The following is a 16,656-nucleotide window of genomic DNA, read 5'->3' as shown; positions in this document are numbered from 1 at the left end:
AGGTGGATAAGAGCTGGAAGCTTGAAGGTGCACAGTGAAATGTGTGGGAAAGAGCTCTCTTTGCTGCCTGACCCAGTATTTATTCAGTTTACTGGTGTTGGGGATTTCCACAGATGCTTGTCAGCTCTCTGAGGAGCGGTTCTTGTCCTTCCGGCCTTCCCCACAGCTCTTTAGAGGCAGTTAGCAGGGGAAGGACCTTACTTAGTATTTAATACGTATCTGTCATTTGCTGGCTCACTTATCCACTCCTGTTTTTCAGCTCAGACCTTATCTCTGTTCTGCGTAGTGTAGACAAGTAATGACAACTTTATAGGAGCTATCTCAAGATTTGGGAATAACTTACTGCCTCGGCCATTCACTCTTGTGCCTGCTTTTTAACAGGCCGGGTTTCACAGATGCTTCTGGAGGAAAAGGATGTCCTTTTCTCATTTCCATCCAACTTTTCTTTAAGCTTTCTTAAGAACTGTTGTCTTAAGTTGATGCTTTCTCTGTTTGCTTGATGCATACCAAGAGGGAGCAGGAGCTTATCACAGTGCTCTTTGAACGTGATGGCTGAGGTGTGTCCTTAATGTTCCCATCCAAGCCACTGCACGGTCACTCTTCTGTTTCCCTTCTTACCCTTACTGTCTTTGCTCTCTTGTTTCCTTGTTACTTGCTCTTTGGGCATCCAATTAAAAAGCTCATCAAGAAGGAATTTCATCTGGAGTCAGAGCAGTGGTATGTTTGTGTCCTGCATTGTTGCCAGTTAATCTCTTGCTTGGCCGTGTCTTTCTTTAGCCTTCAGGGACCTTCTGGTTAAGCCGGGGCACTGGGATTTGATACGTGCTTAAATTGAGCTGTGTGGGTGAAACAGCTCTGCTGCTGATGTGGGTTATGTTGAAGGGCAAAGTCTGCTCCAAATGCTTAAGTGGAAGCTTTGTTGTGGCTCTTAATTCTCTGGTCCTGTGTTTTGTTCCTTGAGGGCCTCTTCTCCCATCCCATTGCATTTGGTCTTCAATATCAGAGCAACTAATTTCCTTTTTACTGAAGCTGAATGTTGTCTTGATGTACAGGGATTGGCACCCTGTGAGTCTCTGCTAAAGGCATGTGGGGTCTCTCCCTGCATGTGCAGTGTCCTCTCCCCATCTGTCTCAACAATTAAGCACTTCAATGCCAGTGTAAATTCAAAGCCTTCATGTCGCTGATCTTAGCAATGTCACAAGGGAAATGGCATGTTCTCATTTCTTTCAGTCTCCCTAAGGCAAAAGTGCACTCGAGATGCAGTTATTGATACAAAATAATTGCATTTGCTTTTTAATTGATGGGGAGAAGAGCTAATTCAGTCTCCGGATCTTTGTTTCTCTGGCTCTGCTTTACTTGGCCTATTTCCCTGTTTCTCATCTACTCCAGGTCAGACACAAGAGCTGCTGTTCAGTGTTTTGGGCATCAGTTCTAGGCAGCAACCTGGCTGAAAAGGAAGAACTGGTTTGCTGTGGGAGTGGGCTGGTGTAGTTCCGTGATGACAAGGCTTGGAGTGGAGATGGCTTTGCCTGGGCTGGAGGGCACGGTGGCCAAGTGAAGCACCTGAGCTTGGCTCTTGTGGGCCAGAGTGGGGAGAGGACAGGTCTGTTTGGCACTGAGAGATGGGGGAAGACATGGAGGTGTATTTAGTTTCTCTGTATAGAATGTATCTAAGACTTAACCACCTTTCCTCTATGGTTCTAGGTGCAAGGTTCCCGAATTCCCACTGAGATCGTGTTGAATCAGACCACTCTGGCTGCTAGGAAAAAAAATTAGTAGCTTTGACTTGTTCTAATCCTGTTGATTTCATCTGACAATGAACATGTAGCTGTCTTGCAGAGCAGATAGCTTGCAGAGGGTGACATGTTATCTGCCATCCCAAAAACATAATTGGTGCATCAGTTCCCCCCGTACAGGAATAATGACAGGCCATGGGAATGAAGCACACACTACCACAATGGTTTTTTGCACAACTTCCTTTTGGCAACACTTTTATTCCAAACTCAGACCTTTTGTGTGTCTGTCAAAAGAGAACAGTGCAGATGGACATGTACAGTTCAAGCCACAATGCTCTGTTTCTGTTGGTTGGTTGTCATGTCTCTTGGGATGCTATAGCTTGTTAAATCATCTCACAAAGGAGAAAAGGGGGAGGGAAAATCCACTGTCGCCAGCTGCAGCTTGGTAGGGTTTTCATTAGGAATTCGTGGTTGCCCAGGCAGTTTGCTTCCATTTCTCTGGAAGCTCTGGATGGAGGGAAGGCAATGGGAAGGTCTTGTACCTTTCTAAGGAATTGTGCTTCAGCACAACCCAGCTAGATGTGGCCTGTTAATTTTCTCTGCATCTAATTATTTATTTATCTATTAATACTGCATTTTCTTCCACTTAGTTGCATCTTTTCCATTACTGTGGCAACAGCAGAGCTTAGCTTCAAATGAAGAGTGAGGAATGCTTACGGTAGCAGCGCTGCTGGTTCCAGTTTGCAATTCCATGATAACATCAGCTCCAGGCTCTTGTATCTGACCTTCGTGATGCTGCTCAGTTTATTGAATTTCTGCAGGAATGTTCTGCTTGCTTTTTGCTCCTATTCCTCAAAATCCCACCTAGTCAGACGCAAACCACAAACCTGGTATTTAGTAAATCTCCTTGAGAGCTCTGTGAGCATTTTGTGAGCAAATCTCTATACTTTCTTGGAGTTCAGTTTCCTGACCAAGGCAGCTTTTCTGACCTCTGGGCTTCATATAAAATCCCACACCTGTGTGTTGGGTGCTCAGGGTTTGCTCCCTGTTATGTTTAGACACTCTGGTTTGAGAATACTGTTATTAAGGTAGTAGTAGGGACTGCGTCCTGCATTCAGTTACGTGTGTTAGAAGCTAAATTCAAACTCTCTTTTTAAATAACTCCAGTGGGCATTTTCCTTCTCTTTCCTTCTGAAATCTCCTTATCTCTTCTGAGTTTTGTCTTCAGTTGAGCTAAGTGCCAAAGTCATCAGGCAGGGCAGGATTTGTGACCTGAAAACGTGAAGGACCTGTCGCTGATGCCATTTTGATGTTACCTTCCTTTTATCCCTTCTCTTCCCCTGTGAACACGCTGCCCTTGGACCATGCATGGAGAGTGGGATGCTCCTGACACTGTACACGTCAGAAACCAGAGCTTCTGGCTGCTCTCCCAGCCAGTTAGTAAAGGTGACTCCATGCTCTCCCATGGAGGACACTGCTTGGCTTTCCCTGTCTTGATGACTGAAGCTTTTTGCACTTCTTTCAGAACAGCTTTGTTCAGATCTGGCCCCTGTAGTCAATGCCAGCATGTAGAGCCTGTGTTGTATGTGAACTCTGCTCTGTTGCATGTAATCAGCTGGAAATGCTCCCGTAATGGGAGCAGATTGCAGAGTTGAGTGTCTGTAATGCTTTTAAGAATAAAGGGCAGCATATGCACTCAAACCAGACCTGTTTTTTTCCTCTCCTGCAGCTATTTATTTTGCCTCCTGCTTGGAGGGATTCTTTGATGTAGCGTAACACACACGCGTGACCCGTCCTTTCTGCCTCCTGTTTCATAATGCAGGTGACAGAGCCCACTGTCACCCCCCCACCACACATTAAAGAAATGCATTTCCACTGCCAGGAGCTATCTGTGAGGCTAGGGCTGCCCTATTCCTAGTGGGGAATTTTAGCTTGCATGGATGCTTTTCTATTAGCAATGCCAACCCTGTCTTGTTCCTTTATAGCGTGAGCCTGCAAGCCCAGAGGTTAAATGTGTGGTTGTCATAGTTCTTGTGCCAACCTGAAACAACCTCCTGGAAGTGAGGAGTGGGAGTTGGTAAGCTGGTTCTGAGAGAGAGAAATGAGCTTAGCTTTTGCCTCTTACGAGTCCTGATGTGAGCCTTCACAGGGTTGCTGTCACTTTGAGAACTCGTGCAGGTTTCCTGCTGCCTGCTCTTCACTGCTCACTGTATCTGAAGAGGCAGCAGTTCTGCTCTATTCATAAAGAGAAGGAACAGTTTGGCCATTAGAGGATCAGTTGCCGCATGGTGTTGCTCCACTGGTTGAAATGCTGGCTTTTTCACAGCATGCTGCTAACCTTACACTGGCTGAACTGTTGGTGTTGGGCAATGAGGCTGGAGCTGTCAGCAATCTTTGTTCATAACTATTGCTTCACGCTGAAAATGAGCTGGCAAAGTGGAAGCATTTGAGAGCTGGGAACTTGGTCTTGTTCTGTGCAGAGGGCCAGGCACAGTCTGACTGCTGCTGTGTGACAGAAAGTCGACTGAATCTGAGCATTTTCACCCAAATCCCTTGTCAGTAGCTCTGCCTTCGCTCCTGGGTATCTTAAGAGCAAGTCTGATGAGAGCCTGAGCTCCAGCAGCCCTGGAACTGGGTTGTGGTGGTGTGCAGTGTCAGCTGGGTTGTCTTCACATGTCCTGCCCTTATTAAGGTCCCTGCTTTTCCCCATCCGTCCCTATCACATACATGAGCTTGAGATCCTGTGACTTTGAGGCAAATTTACCTTGTTAACCTGTCTTTGGCTCTAGTTTATCTGGTGAGATGTAGGGAGGGGGTTTGGCTTTGTCCTCTCAGTTCAGCTCTGACTCTTGTGCTGCACACATGCAAAGTTGGTGTTGCCAAATAATTGCCAAGTGCTAAAGAATAAGCCCTGAGGCTTTCAAGACAGGATGGCCTGAAGGTTCTCATTCTGGTCCTGATGCTGTGGAAGGACGGGAAGGTGAAATGGCCAAAGGTTTGTCTTGCTGCTCAGACTTTACATGGCATCAGTGTCCCTCAGTAGCTGCTTTTTCAGTTGTACTCGCCATCAGCTCTGTCTTGCAGGTATTAACACATCTCTTTCGTGTGTATTTCATGCAATAGGATTAAGTCTTTTAATGTCTGTCCTGTCTATTTGGTCTCACAGTTTAACATGTTAGTAGTATTGTGTAAAGTACTACAGGGAATGTGAGCCTTAAATGTGATGTGAGCCTTATCTGTAAATCAATAGCCCTGTAATTCCCATAGGTGGAAGCACGTGCCTTTGCCCTTCTGCTGCATTGAAAATAGCATCTTTGGATTTTTTGCAGTTAGTTGTGACCTGGGATTTCAGTGTGGTGGTGGGCATTGAAGTTACTTGTTTTACTTGGAATGAAAGAAACCCAGGAGCATTTTGGGGGGAGGGGAGGAAATGCTTTTAAACCTCCTCTCCAAGCGGTTGGATGCTGTTAGCAAGTCGATGTGTAGGATGTGTGTAGTGGTTTGGGGTACAGATACCAGTTAAATAGCAGCACAAACACCTTCTTGCTTGCGCAATCATTGAAGTGATCTCTGGAGAGTAAAGGGAAAGGAACCAAGTGGGACAGTGGCCAAAATCCTGTGACAGCCTCAGCGCAGATGGGTGCTCCATATGTGTTTGGAGTGGAGTGTCCATGCTCCTTGAGGACTCAGTGATCACCCCGATGCTGTCATTCCTGGTGGGTGTATGTGGAGGTGGCTTGTTTCCTCTGCTGTGCTTGTCAAAGACACATTCCCACCATCACCCCTTCCAAACATGGATTCTCCTGTCTTAGGAAACTTCAGCGCTGCATCTCACTGTTGGGAACTGGGTGGAGGAAGTGATGTGTTTTCTCATGTACCAAACCTACTTCTTTTGGCCAACATTTTGAAAGGAAAGGACCCCAGGTGATTGTAGAAGTTCAAAAAGCAACTCTTGTAAAAACTCACCTCAGTTTTACTTTGTGACTGTAACATTACAGAGCTGTGCTGTGGCTTCTCCTTTCAGCCATGCTCTGTCCTACCAGAGAACCAGCTGAGGTGGGAGATTTCCTCTCCTGCTCTCCTTGGCTTCTGTAACTAACCATGAATTTTCATGTTTGATGTGATGATGAAATTTTAGTCTCGCTTAACTGTCCCTCTCCAAAACTTGAGTGCCAGGAAAGTTTAGGTGGCGGCTTCCATTAAAAGTTGCAGATGAGTAGCTAAGATTTGCTTAAAGCTGAAGCTGTCAAGTACTTCTTCACTAAGATCCTGATCTAAACTTGATCTAAAATCCATTGGAACAAAGTCCACTGGGAAGTGCAAGTTGATACTGCAGCTACTAGATGAGATGGAAGTGCCCCCTGCCATGTAGAGGTGTTGTATGCAAACAGACCTAGATGTGAGAATTAAAGGGGGTTTTGTGGATACAGCTGTTGAAAACACTTATTACTCCCATAAAACCTCCTCGATACACAAATGCAGCTACAAAATAAATTCTCCCTATGAACATGTCTATAAATCTGAAGTTGCTCTTAGATGAGGACACTACCTGTTGAAGGAGAACATTTAATGCTGCAACATAATGCTGTCAGCAGGCTTCCACTGAGTTTAGCTTTCAGGATTTGTTAGGTATCTGTGCAAAGAAATACAAGCACTGGGAAGCTGTCTTCTTTTTCATGTGCTTGAAAGGAATTTTCTGGGTAGAGCTGCCTGCAGTTAGAGTGGGAAAAGCACCTCCAGCAGGCACTGAATTACCTTTGCAATGTGTATTCTGCATGTCTTCACCTGTTTGCTCTATTTGGAAACACAGTTGTCGTTCCTTGATAGATTGAGTGCCTGACTCAGCTCTGGCTGGTGCAAGCTGTGAGGAAAGAAGGTATGTTTTGACAGTGTGGAAGAACGGAGACAGTGAGATCTCGTATCACTGCCTTGTGAATCCCTGAAAACAGTTTTGTTTTGGGCTGACACAATATTGATCCCAGTCTCCATAGCTGTGAGATGGAGGCTTCAGCTGATGGCAGGACGGGAGTTATCCCACATGGACAGTGTCTTCCCTGCAGAGCTGTGTTCGTGCTGCTCCTGTCATGGTATGTTCTATCAGTTCAGGAGTGATGCTCACCAGTCGTCTGTGTCTCGGTTCAGCAGTTCAAGTGGCTGCACGTTTAATGCATGTGCCCCTTAACTTTGACTTTAACCTATGCCCTGTGTCTCAAGTATCCAGATTTCCTGGAATGGTGTGTCCAAATCCCAGGAGGATCAATCTGTCTGCGCTGGCGGTTTTGTTCTTTTCATGTTTGAAAACTGGATGCATTGCACAGATGTTTGTGATCCCAATGCTCTTTCCTTAAAGGTGTTACTTTCCTGCTCTTGTGTGTTCATTGCCAGGGAAATTGCTGCTTTGCAGCCCAGAACTAACAGCATCTCAGTGGTGATTCTTCACATACCACAGGCCCTTTCTGGAAGGAGAAGTGTAAAGCAGCAGGTAACTCCGTGCTGGTGCTGTAGCAGCAGGGCCATGCTCTACTCTTCAGTGTGTTAACTCTTGTACATGCGATCAGTGGTCTCCCATTTCCTCTAATTTCAGACTTTTAAGGGCAGCAGTGAGGACCTGGTGAGTTCCAGCAGAAGGAAACGAGGGCAGGAACACCTCATGGCTTGCAATGACGTTACTCAGTGTTGCACCTTTTGAGTTGTCTATACGCAGTGCCTGTGGTTGGAGGGCTGACAGCCCTGTAAATCTATATGTGCTCTTTCATTTACCCCTAATCATTCAAGATCTGTATTCATTTTGCCATCAAGATCTATCAAGGTAACTTACTGTTTGTGTGAAGGATCTTTCCAGTCTTCCCTCGATAGCTTTGGCAATACATGCTCTAACTCACTGCTCCTTTCAGTGTGAAAAGCTGGTTGAGAGCTCCAGCCCTCCTGAGGCCCTGCAGGCTGTATGATCTATGGATACATCCTTGCTGGCAGTTCTTCTTGCATGTGTTTGCCAAGTCTAGAGGCACTTGAGAAGCACATGTATCAGCTCAGATCATTCAGCTTCTTCCCTTTCATTTAAGCCTCTGAAGTTGCATTTTAGCCTTGTCAGTCAAGAAGAAAACTTTGTTCTGAATTATTGCAAAAAAGAGAGAAAAATCAAACCCAACAACCAAACTCCAGCAACAAATCAAACCAAACCTATCTGTACCTCTCCCCTTTGGCCCCTCGGCTCTTAACAGAGCTCTTCTGCATCAGGTAGAACGTAATGTCTGTGTTAGGTTGTAAAATGCTTGGCAACGTCATCATGTTTGAAGTGCTAAATGTGAATGACTCTATTTTTCCAATAGCAAAATGGAGGCAGCAATGTTAGTAGGAGAATTTTATATACAGTGAATGCTTCCTGCCTAGGACTGGAATGCAAAGTGAGACTTCTGCATGCATTCGAAATGCCTGCATTCCCTGCAAAGCATTATATCATTAGCCTGTGTATTAAATGGCCACCCACATTTTCTATAGTATGTCTGAGTTTGGTTTTGTAACTGATAATGACAATGCCACGTTCTTCAATGTTGTGCTTTTAGAGCTGCAGTTAGAGGAAAACACTAACAAAGGCAGAAAGGACTTTTTTGGTCAGTTGTTCTACAATAAGCTGAAAGTGGCAGTCAGAATGAAGCTCCTGTTGAGCTTAGGTGCTCTATGAATTCTTCAGGCCTGAGCAGGACAGACCAGGCAGATGCACAGATTGTATGTTCCTTGGTTTGTTGTGTGTGAGACACTTGAATTTGGAAGGAATGTGCTGAACAGAGAGGAAAGGGGGATGTGAAAGGCAGAAGAGGATGATGGTGAGGACAAGAACATAGGAAGAGGGCAGCCAAGGGGTTTGGGTGGGAGCAATCATCCCAACTGACTGCCTTTTTTTATACGTATATAACAAAGAAAAATCTGGGCAAAAGTTGAGTGTAGAATCCACGTATCATCTATCACCACTTTGGCTTCCTTTGCAGCCTCTCTGCTAGCTGGAATCTAACCGGGTTGCTCTCCGCGCTCTTTCCTGAAGCCTGCCAAAAGGGGCTGAGAAAGTATTGCTTGGGATGTAGCCACGTTCTCCCCTGCCCCAGGAATCCTCTGCTTTAATCTGCTCCAGCCTTGCATCAGCAGTTTATTTTTGGAAAGGCTGTTGTATTATCTTGTGGTTGAGGCATGCAAGGAAAGGGGTCACAGCTCCATTGTGAGCCCTACCACATACACCAAACCCCTTCCCATCAGTGAGATGGGTGTAGTGCTGCCTTTCCCCCTCTGCAGAAGAATTTAACCACGCTTTCTATACCTAAAGCCTTGCACAAAGCATGTGAGTTGTTTGCATTACCAGTCTATAAGCAGGAAATACCAAAAGGGGGTTGTGTTCGTTGCAAGGATCTAGCAGTTGTATGGATATTAATAGCTGAGATGGGTGTATTGACTTGTGATGTCCTCCAGGCAATGGACTAGGAGTTAGTCTGCCTCCAGCCTCAACTGCCCTTGTGACACTTTGTCTCTAAGGCATTGAACTAAGTCTACAAACATCTGGGACTAGTTCTCAGCTACTTTAAACTTCCTTTGTGACCCTGGGCCAAGCCACTCATGTACACTGGCTTCTGGCATGTAAAACAGTGATAGCACTAGTTTTGTGCCTTGTGTCTTTAGTGTTGGGTATGTAAATACAGGGGGTGGCAATGGCCTCTGCTGTCTGCTCTGCACAGGTAAGAGTGCTGGTACCTGAAGTCTTGGCGTGCTTCTGTAATCCATGTAAGTGAGACTATAAATCAGCTCTAAAGACTCATCATTTGACTTGAAAACACAGAGTTGTTCTTGCAGTGACTTGGCCTTTGCTCTAACCCACTGCTTCAGATGATTCTGTGAGTAAAGTTACTACAGTCAGGAAGAAATAAATGGAAAAGCAAGAGGACAAATATGGTCTTGTTTAAAGGAAATACTGGGTTTTATCGTGACCTAAAGCAATGTGCTTTATTCAGCAGTTTTTACAAACAGGAAGCTTTATTTAAAAGGCTCCAGCACTTGCTGAATCATGGAGCAAGAGAAAGCTGAGAGAAGAATTAGCTTAAACGGAGCAGATCTTGCAATTTTCAGAGCTTTTCTTACATCCTTAATGTTCTGTCTCAATTGCCTCAAATACATGGTTAGAATACTGCTGTGGTGCAGCAAAAGGGAGGTGAAATCCAGGTAATCGTTTGAGGAGTTTGCTTTCATAACAGAGACTGCTCATGTAAAAACAACCCCCTTCTTGATATGAAGGGGTTTGGGGGGATTGGAGGAGAGAGGAAAGCCAACACTGGTGGCAGTGGAATTGGCTCCAGCTCTTCCCTGAGCTTTATTGGAGACTTGTATTTACAGCATTCTCCTTCCTGTGCTGGGATCTGTTCTTCTGTTTAATCAGAAACAGCCCCAAAATCACACTGTACATAGATAGTACTTGGCTTTGTACTCTGCTTCTCTCAGTGCTGTGTTTCCACTTTAGAGATGGGAAAACTGAGGTCTGGAAGTAGGGCTTTTCCCAAGGCTACGTAGCACAGCGGGGAGTAAAGCCCTTGTGATTCCAGAGTTGTCATCTATGCCCTGGCTTGCCAGGCTTGAAAGTATCACACAGTGATTTGGTGTTAGGATTTCCTGGCATTTTGTTCTGTCTTGTCTATTTTTGCTGAAGGCAAAGTTCATAGTGCCCTGTTCTGAATTACTTCCCCTCTGCCTTGTACAATCAGGGCAGCAGGTCTCTAAGTAGGTATTGTTAACATGAACTGAATCAGGCTTTGCCACTGCATGATCTCACAGCACCATAAATAAGTGCTCATCTCTTTCTCATTTAATTTCTCATCTGCAAGCCATTGGAGGTAATATATTCTAGGCGGAGATGCAGCCCCTGGCCTTGATGTGAGCATCTGTGCCTTAGCAGGAGGTTAGTAGCTTGAAGGGGAAACCCCTCTGAAGGGGATGGAGCCTGCCCAGCTGCTGCAGACTCCTCATTTCCCTGCAGGATTTCTGTGTCTCCATAAAAGCAGCTTGCCTGATTCTTAATGTAGCATTTTTATTGTTCTCTGTGTTGTGAAATGTGCTCACGCTGGGATGCTTCATGAGGGGCTGTAGCGATAGGACAAGGGGCAATGGGTTTAGACTTAAACAGGGGAGATTCAGGTTAGATCTAAGGCAGAAGCTCTTCCCTGTGAGGGTGCTGAGGCGCTGGCACAGGGTGCCCAGAGAAGCTGTGGCTGCCCCATCCCTGGCAGTGTTCAAGGCCAGGTTGGACACAGGGGCTTGGAGCAACCTGCTCTAGTGGAAGGTGTCCCTGCCCATGGCAGGGGGTTGGAGCTGGATGAGCTTTAAGCTCCCTTCAACACAAACCAGTCTGGGATTCTATGAGTTGCACGCTATTCCCATAAGAGCTCCCAAAGTGGGGCTGGATGAACAGGGCTTCACGTACCCATGAGCCGGACAAGTCAAAGTCTTGCTGAGTTGTTCCTGTTGACTTAATCCTCTCTAAATTTCCCTGTCTGGCCTGAAAAGACCTGACAAACTCCTTGCTTCAAAAGATGTAATTTTAATCCCAGAGTACTCACCTCCTCCGCAGAATGATCTGAGGGGGTTTTCTTAATAATATTTTAGATTAGAGCCTGGGCTTTGTTTCCAGTAGTTCTGCCACAGTTCCTACAGAGATGTCATTCGAATCAGATGCACCAGGCACTGCAAATAGCGCTCTGAGGGAGCTGCGGTATCTTTCAGAAGGGACATTCCAGTGTTTTTCCAACTCCTAGTTTCTGCAGACGAAAGCAGAGTTATTTTCTGGTGTTTAGATCTAACTTGGGATCTTCTTAGTCTGTCACTTTAATGCTGTGCATTGCATAAATAAAATTGGGATGGAAGCTTTGGTTTCTGTTAACTCAGGAGGCTGTGGCCTTCCTGGGGAGGAAGAGGAGGGAGGAGACTGACATACTTCAGTGCAGTCCTCATCTAAATATAACTAGTTCTCTTCTTGGATGCGTTCAGTCTGAACTTCTGGGTCATTTGACCTTTCTTTGATGAAAGCTTTCTTTATTTTCAAGAATAAAAGGGCAAAGGGGAGGAAAGGACACAGCAGATTGTTATGGTTTAGTTAATATCCTAAAACCCTGCCCGCTGGTTTCCGCAGTGCCCGGTACTCACTGTGGAACCACTTCCATCCTGGCCTCAACCTTTTCTCCTTCTCGGAGTGCCTTGAGTGAACTTTGCCTTTTACTCTAAAGCACTAACCTGAAAATATCTCAGGAAGTTTATGGATGTGTGTTCTTTATGGAAGTGTGTTTCTCACCAGGAGCCCATGCTCTGAGGGTTCGGATACCCTGCGCTCCAGTCCCCAGCCCTGCTGCCGGAACAAATGACTTGGTTTGTGCCCATTGCACCACTACCTTGGGTTTTCCTTCATAACTTCAGCTGAAAGAAATACTTGTATTAAATGCTGCTGTTTTTTTCATATGTGCACCCTGAAGGTTTTGGAGCTCAGCATCAAAACACAGCTCTGTTTAAGATGTAAAACCACTGAACTCTGGCTTTGGTCTCAGGTTAGCAGCTTGTGCAAGGGGATGTGCAGGTGCAGCATTTAGAACTGCTCCAGATTACGCACAAGTCTTTCTGGCACTAGTTTTAACCATTAATCACCACTTTAAATCCAGCAATAAATTATTTGGGCAACCACACTGCATGAACCCACTGCCAAGAATAAACCAGAGCCTGAGAATTACTCAGATCCCCTTCATACCTCAGGACTGTTGCTGCTGGATGGGGAAGGGCTCCTCCTGGATTCAGTCTGATTGGTTTTTTTGGTGTCTCGCGTATCTTCTGGGTGTAGTTGAAGCCATCATCCTGCAAATGATGTTAGTAGCAGTTGAAATGCATTGCATGCATGTATTGGTTTGCTGTTTGCTTCTGAAGTGAGTGGGGGTGTATGGGAATGCTGCTGGATAAGCAGCCTGATCTGTTGCAAATTGGATTTTGTGGCTCACTTGCCTGTCCTCTTGGATAAAGTTTCCCCTCAGCTGCCTCTCCTCTAGTGGAGCTCGTGTCTGTCTCAGGACTGCAAAGCCTTTTATAATGCTCTGCTGGATCAGGACTCACTCGGGAGGGGTCGAGACTTTCCATTTCAGAGTGTGCTCCTGAATCCCACCCGAAACATGCTTAGTTTATACTCCTGAATTTCCACTTGTTCTGCATGAGATTCCTGTTGGTTTGGTGCTTTTCCTGCTGCTTTTGCACACTGTGGTGTAGTGTTTTTTCTGGCTGGGAGTCCTCTAGTAATAACTGTTAGGAAACCTGGTTACTGCTCGGGTTGCCTCTGTATCCTACAATGAGTCGTAGCAGTTACATGCTGGGGAGGAAATGAAATGATCGGGAAAGGCCTAATTCATAAAGAGTAACAGCTGACTTTATTTTAAAGCAATTAAATGGGGGATTAGAGCATGCTAGTTAAAGAAAACAGCACAGGCAAATGTACTGTATTGGCACGAGCATGATTGTCTAGGCTTGTAATAAATCCTGTATAATTCCTGACAGTATTAAGTTTAACACGGGCCAGCATACAGGGAAGGTGGGTTGACAGAGAGGTGAACGGTTTCAATCTGCTTATAAGAACATCTTGATGTGTGTTCACGTGCCCTTTCTGGGAGAGGGTGGTAGCACTGTGAGGGGTGGCAGTAGAAACCCAACTCCTTTCACAGCAAGCTCAAGAGCACTGCTAGCTCCTTACACATGTGTTTCTCCACTGGTTTAAATAGAACGTCTTGCAGGGGTTAGAGGGAAGATTAATCCTCTACAGGGTTAATCCTTAAATCCTTGGTGTTCAACTTCTGAACAAGGGAGGGAAGTGAACAATATCCTCAGACCTCAGAGACCACCTACTCTTTCATATTGGCTGCAGCAGCTGTCAGATGGAAGTGATTTTTGGGCAGTAAGAAGTCAGCATGGAATCCCACTGGTGACCCAGAGCAGGCTTTGTACCCCAAAGTCTTTGACTTCCACCCCTAGTGACTCCTGCCATGGAGGGAAGAGGGTTTCCCAGACACATCAGAGTTCTTCCGAGGGGTGTGAATTAGCAGTGGGTTGATGGTTTACTGTCTCTTGTGGTTAACTTTAATAGACACACGTTCCCTTGAAGATGTTTTTTGGCAAGCACATGTATGGCTGAAAGATGGTCTAGTAGGAGGAGAACATCCCTGATTTAAAACCAGGATGGTCTGACGAAGCACAGAGTAGTGAATTCCTGTACTAGTTGTGTGCTTTGTGCCACTAACCCCTCTGCTTGACACAGTGCTCTCTGCGGTCTGTTCTCTGTATTACTGCTCTTAACCACAGCTGTCCAGCCACTGGTTTGCTTCCAGATAACCAACTTGGTGTGAAAACTCTGCTCAAACTTGTCCTTGCCAGCTGTCCATCTGTTTGGTGTATGCCTAAGTGTTCCCTGTACGTTTTCTGTCTTGCAGCATCTGGAGAGGGCCAAATGTGAACTGCGTTGACAGTACTGGATACACTCCACTGCACCATGCTGCTTTGAATGGTCATAAGTGAGTCATCTTATAATGCCTTTGATTTAGGGGATACTATGTGCTTTACCAGCTATGGTTTCTGTGTAATTCATTCACCTAATGAATGTAATTCATTCTAATGCTGTTCCCACTAAAATGTGGCAGTGGTGCAGCACTACACCATCTTGAGGACAAGAAGTGAAGAACATCAGTGCAGTGAAGCTATAGAGGCACTGGCTGCTGCACAGTATACATCTCTTAAAATTGGGCAAAACACTGAAGTTTTCAACCACCCTTTTATTTACAGAAAATTTGGATAAGATAAAACACCATATTAAAGGTGGCTTCTCCAGTAACAGTCCTCTGCAGTCTGTCTGGTGTCCAATGTGTTGCTGTGCCTGCACCACTTAAAGTTTGCTTTCAAGCATATGACATTTTTAAGTAACTCCAGTCTTCAGCGTGGTAAATCTTGTGGTGTTCATTGCTGCTTAAGATATTGGGAAGTTGAATAGAATTAAAACCTTTGCCTTCATTGTGCTGGTGCAATTCACTTTTCACCAGAGTGGCTTGTGGATGACCTCAGTCCCTGTTCAGCTCCATTAGTATGAAGGTAACACAGATCTGCCTTGAGCTCATCTCAGCAATCTTTCATTTTCCTTGGGTAGCATTTAATAGGAATGCTTTAAAAATCACATTTCAAGAGCATCTCTGAACTACTCCCGTTCAGATTAACCTTTTGTGCAACACTTGCTGCAGAAGCTGTGGAACAAGGAGTGAGTATCTCATGGGCTGAAGTTTCCTTCTCTTGCAGGGACGTTGTGGAAGTTCTGCTGCGGAACGACGCACTAACCAACGTAGCAGACTGCAAAGGCTGTTACCCTCTTCACCTGGCTGCTTGGAAAGGCGATGCAGACATAGTGAAGCTCCTCATCCACCAAGGACCTTCGCATACCAAAGTGAATGAGCAGGTCTGCGTCGTTTACTCTAATATATTATTGAATTGCTTCCCTCGGATGGAGAGAGACTACTTCAGCTGACTCCTGGCCCTTCCCAAAGGAGTAGCAATGGTTATAAAGTCCTACTTGCTAATGGGATAAGAAGGGTACTGCCTAAAGCGATACCTCCAGTTCTGAGTTAGTGGTTGAATGAGTAAGGAATATAAGTTTATAAAGAGATAGAGAAGTATGAGAACCACTCAGCACCTAGGAAGTGGCCTCCTGCTTTCATACTGGGCTTCTGAAACTAACTCACATTTCCTTTCAGTTGCTGGATAGCAGAGAAGGTTTCAGTTCTGTCAAAGGATACATTGGCTCCCTTCTTTGGGAACTAATCAAAGCAGCTTTGTTTAGTCTTTGTTTGGCCATGCTCTCTTAGCTACTCTCCTGGCTTGTCTCTAGCACTTGCTCCACTGAACTAATTTGTAAGTTGTAAGATAACTGTAACCCTACTTGCCCCCAGATAAGTCCCTAGTTTTATCTTTAGGAATTGTGTCTCAATCAGGCAAGAAAAACAATCTGGTGGATTTCTTCCCTTTGTGAAGGTGATAGCTTTTGGTCTGGGATGCAGAGAGATTGACTGGTATGAGACCGCTATTCTGTACAGTGGTTGCTGTGTCCATCTTGGGGGGCTGGCTCCATGTAACTTCCCTGTGGAAGTCAGCAGGTATCTTTCAGTAGGGAACTTCTGGAAAGCTACTGCTGGAAGACCCAAATATTTCTCTTGTTGAAGAGTTTTAGATAGGGGACTGGTTTACTGAGTGAGGGCAACTGAGCAGCGTCACTGAGCCACTTATGGCTGAGGGAGCTTGGGCAGACACGCAGTAATACATCCAAATCAGGTGGTTAAAGCTACCATAGCCCTTGGTTGTCCTGTCCCTGAGGCAGGAATATCTAATGTCCCTGTGAATCAACTCCTAAACCCCTCAGGTTTTCATCCAGGAGGAGAGGAGTAAACCAGATAAGTTTGTCTGCATTAGTAGTACAAGGCTAAACATGTTCAGAAGTTAATTCCCAAGTAGGTCAGATACTCATGGCTCAAATTTAGCAAAATCTGTCAAAGTCCAGATGAGCAGCTGGGAACTGTGATTTTTGCTGTTTAATTTTGATGTAAGGTGGATACTTTTCAGACACTGAGGAGCAAAAACTCCCTTTGGAGTTGGGTTTAGGAGTCCTAATCCTGCTTCCGGCCACACTTTGTGGCAACCAAAGAGCCATGCTTAAGTTTTCTTTAGTTCTGTTCCTCAGTATAAGGTGGCTAACTTGATGCATTGGGCTGCTCCAAGGCTAAATGGTTGCTTCTGAAGCATCACAAAATGAGTAATACAGTGGTAATGCTATTCACTACCATTCCTCTATTGAGCAGAAATAACTAAGGATGTGTGTTTAATATCTTTGTGG

The 16,656-nt window shown here is 45.3% G+C and overlaps 1 protein-coding gene across 7 annotated transcripts in view; it reads left to right on the top strand.

Annotated features, from left to right (window-relative positions):
* Positions 1 to 16,656, top strand: part of ANKS1A (ankyrin repeat and sterile alpha motif domain containing 1A) — a 112,030-nt gene that overhangs the window by 15,011 nt on the left and 80,363 nt on the right. For all 7 annotated transcript variants that reach the window (XM_030473120.1, XM_030473116.1, XM_030473123.1 and 4 more), the window contains exons 2-3: positions 14,219 to 14,299; positions 15,072 to 15,228. In XM_030473120.1, coding sequence (XP_030328980.1) covers positions 14,219 to 14,299; positions 15,072 to 15,228 — 238 coding nt within the window. The remainder of the gene's footprint in view (positions 1 to 14,218; positions 14,300 to 15,071; positions 15,229 to 16,656) is intronic.

Source organism: Strigops habroptila, chromosome 18 (assembly GCF_004027225.2).
Source record: "Strigops habroptila isolate Jane chromosome 18, bStrHab1.2.pri, whole genome shotgun sequence".
In the NCBI taxonomy this organism is placed as follows: Eukaryota; Metazoa; Chordata; class Aves; order Psittaciformes; family Psittacidae; genus Strigops; species Strigops habroptila.
This window is presented reverse-complemented; position numbering and strand designations above follow the sequence as displayed.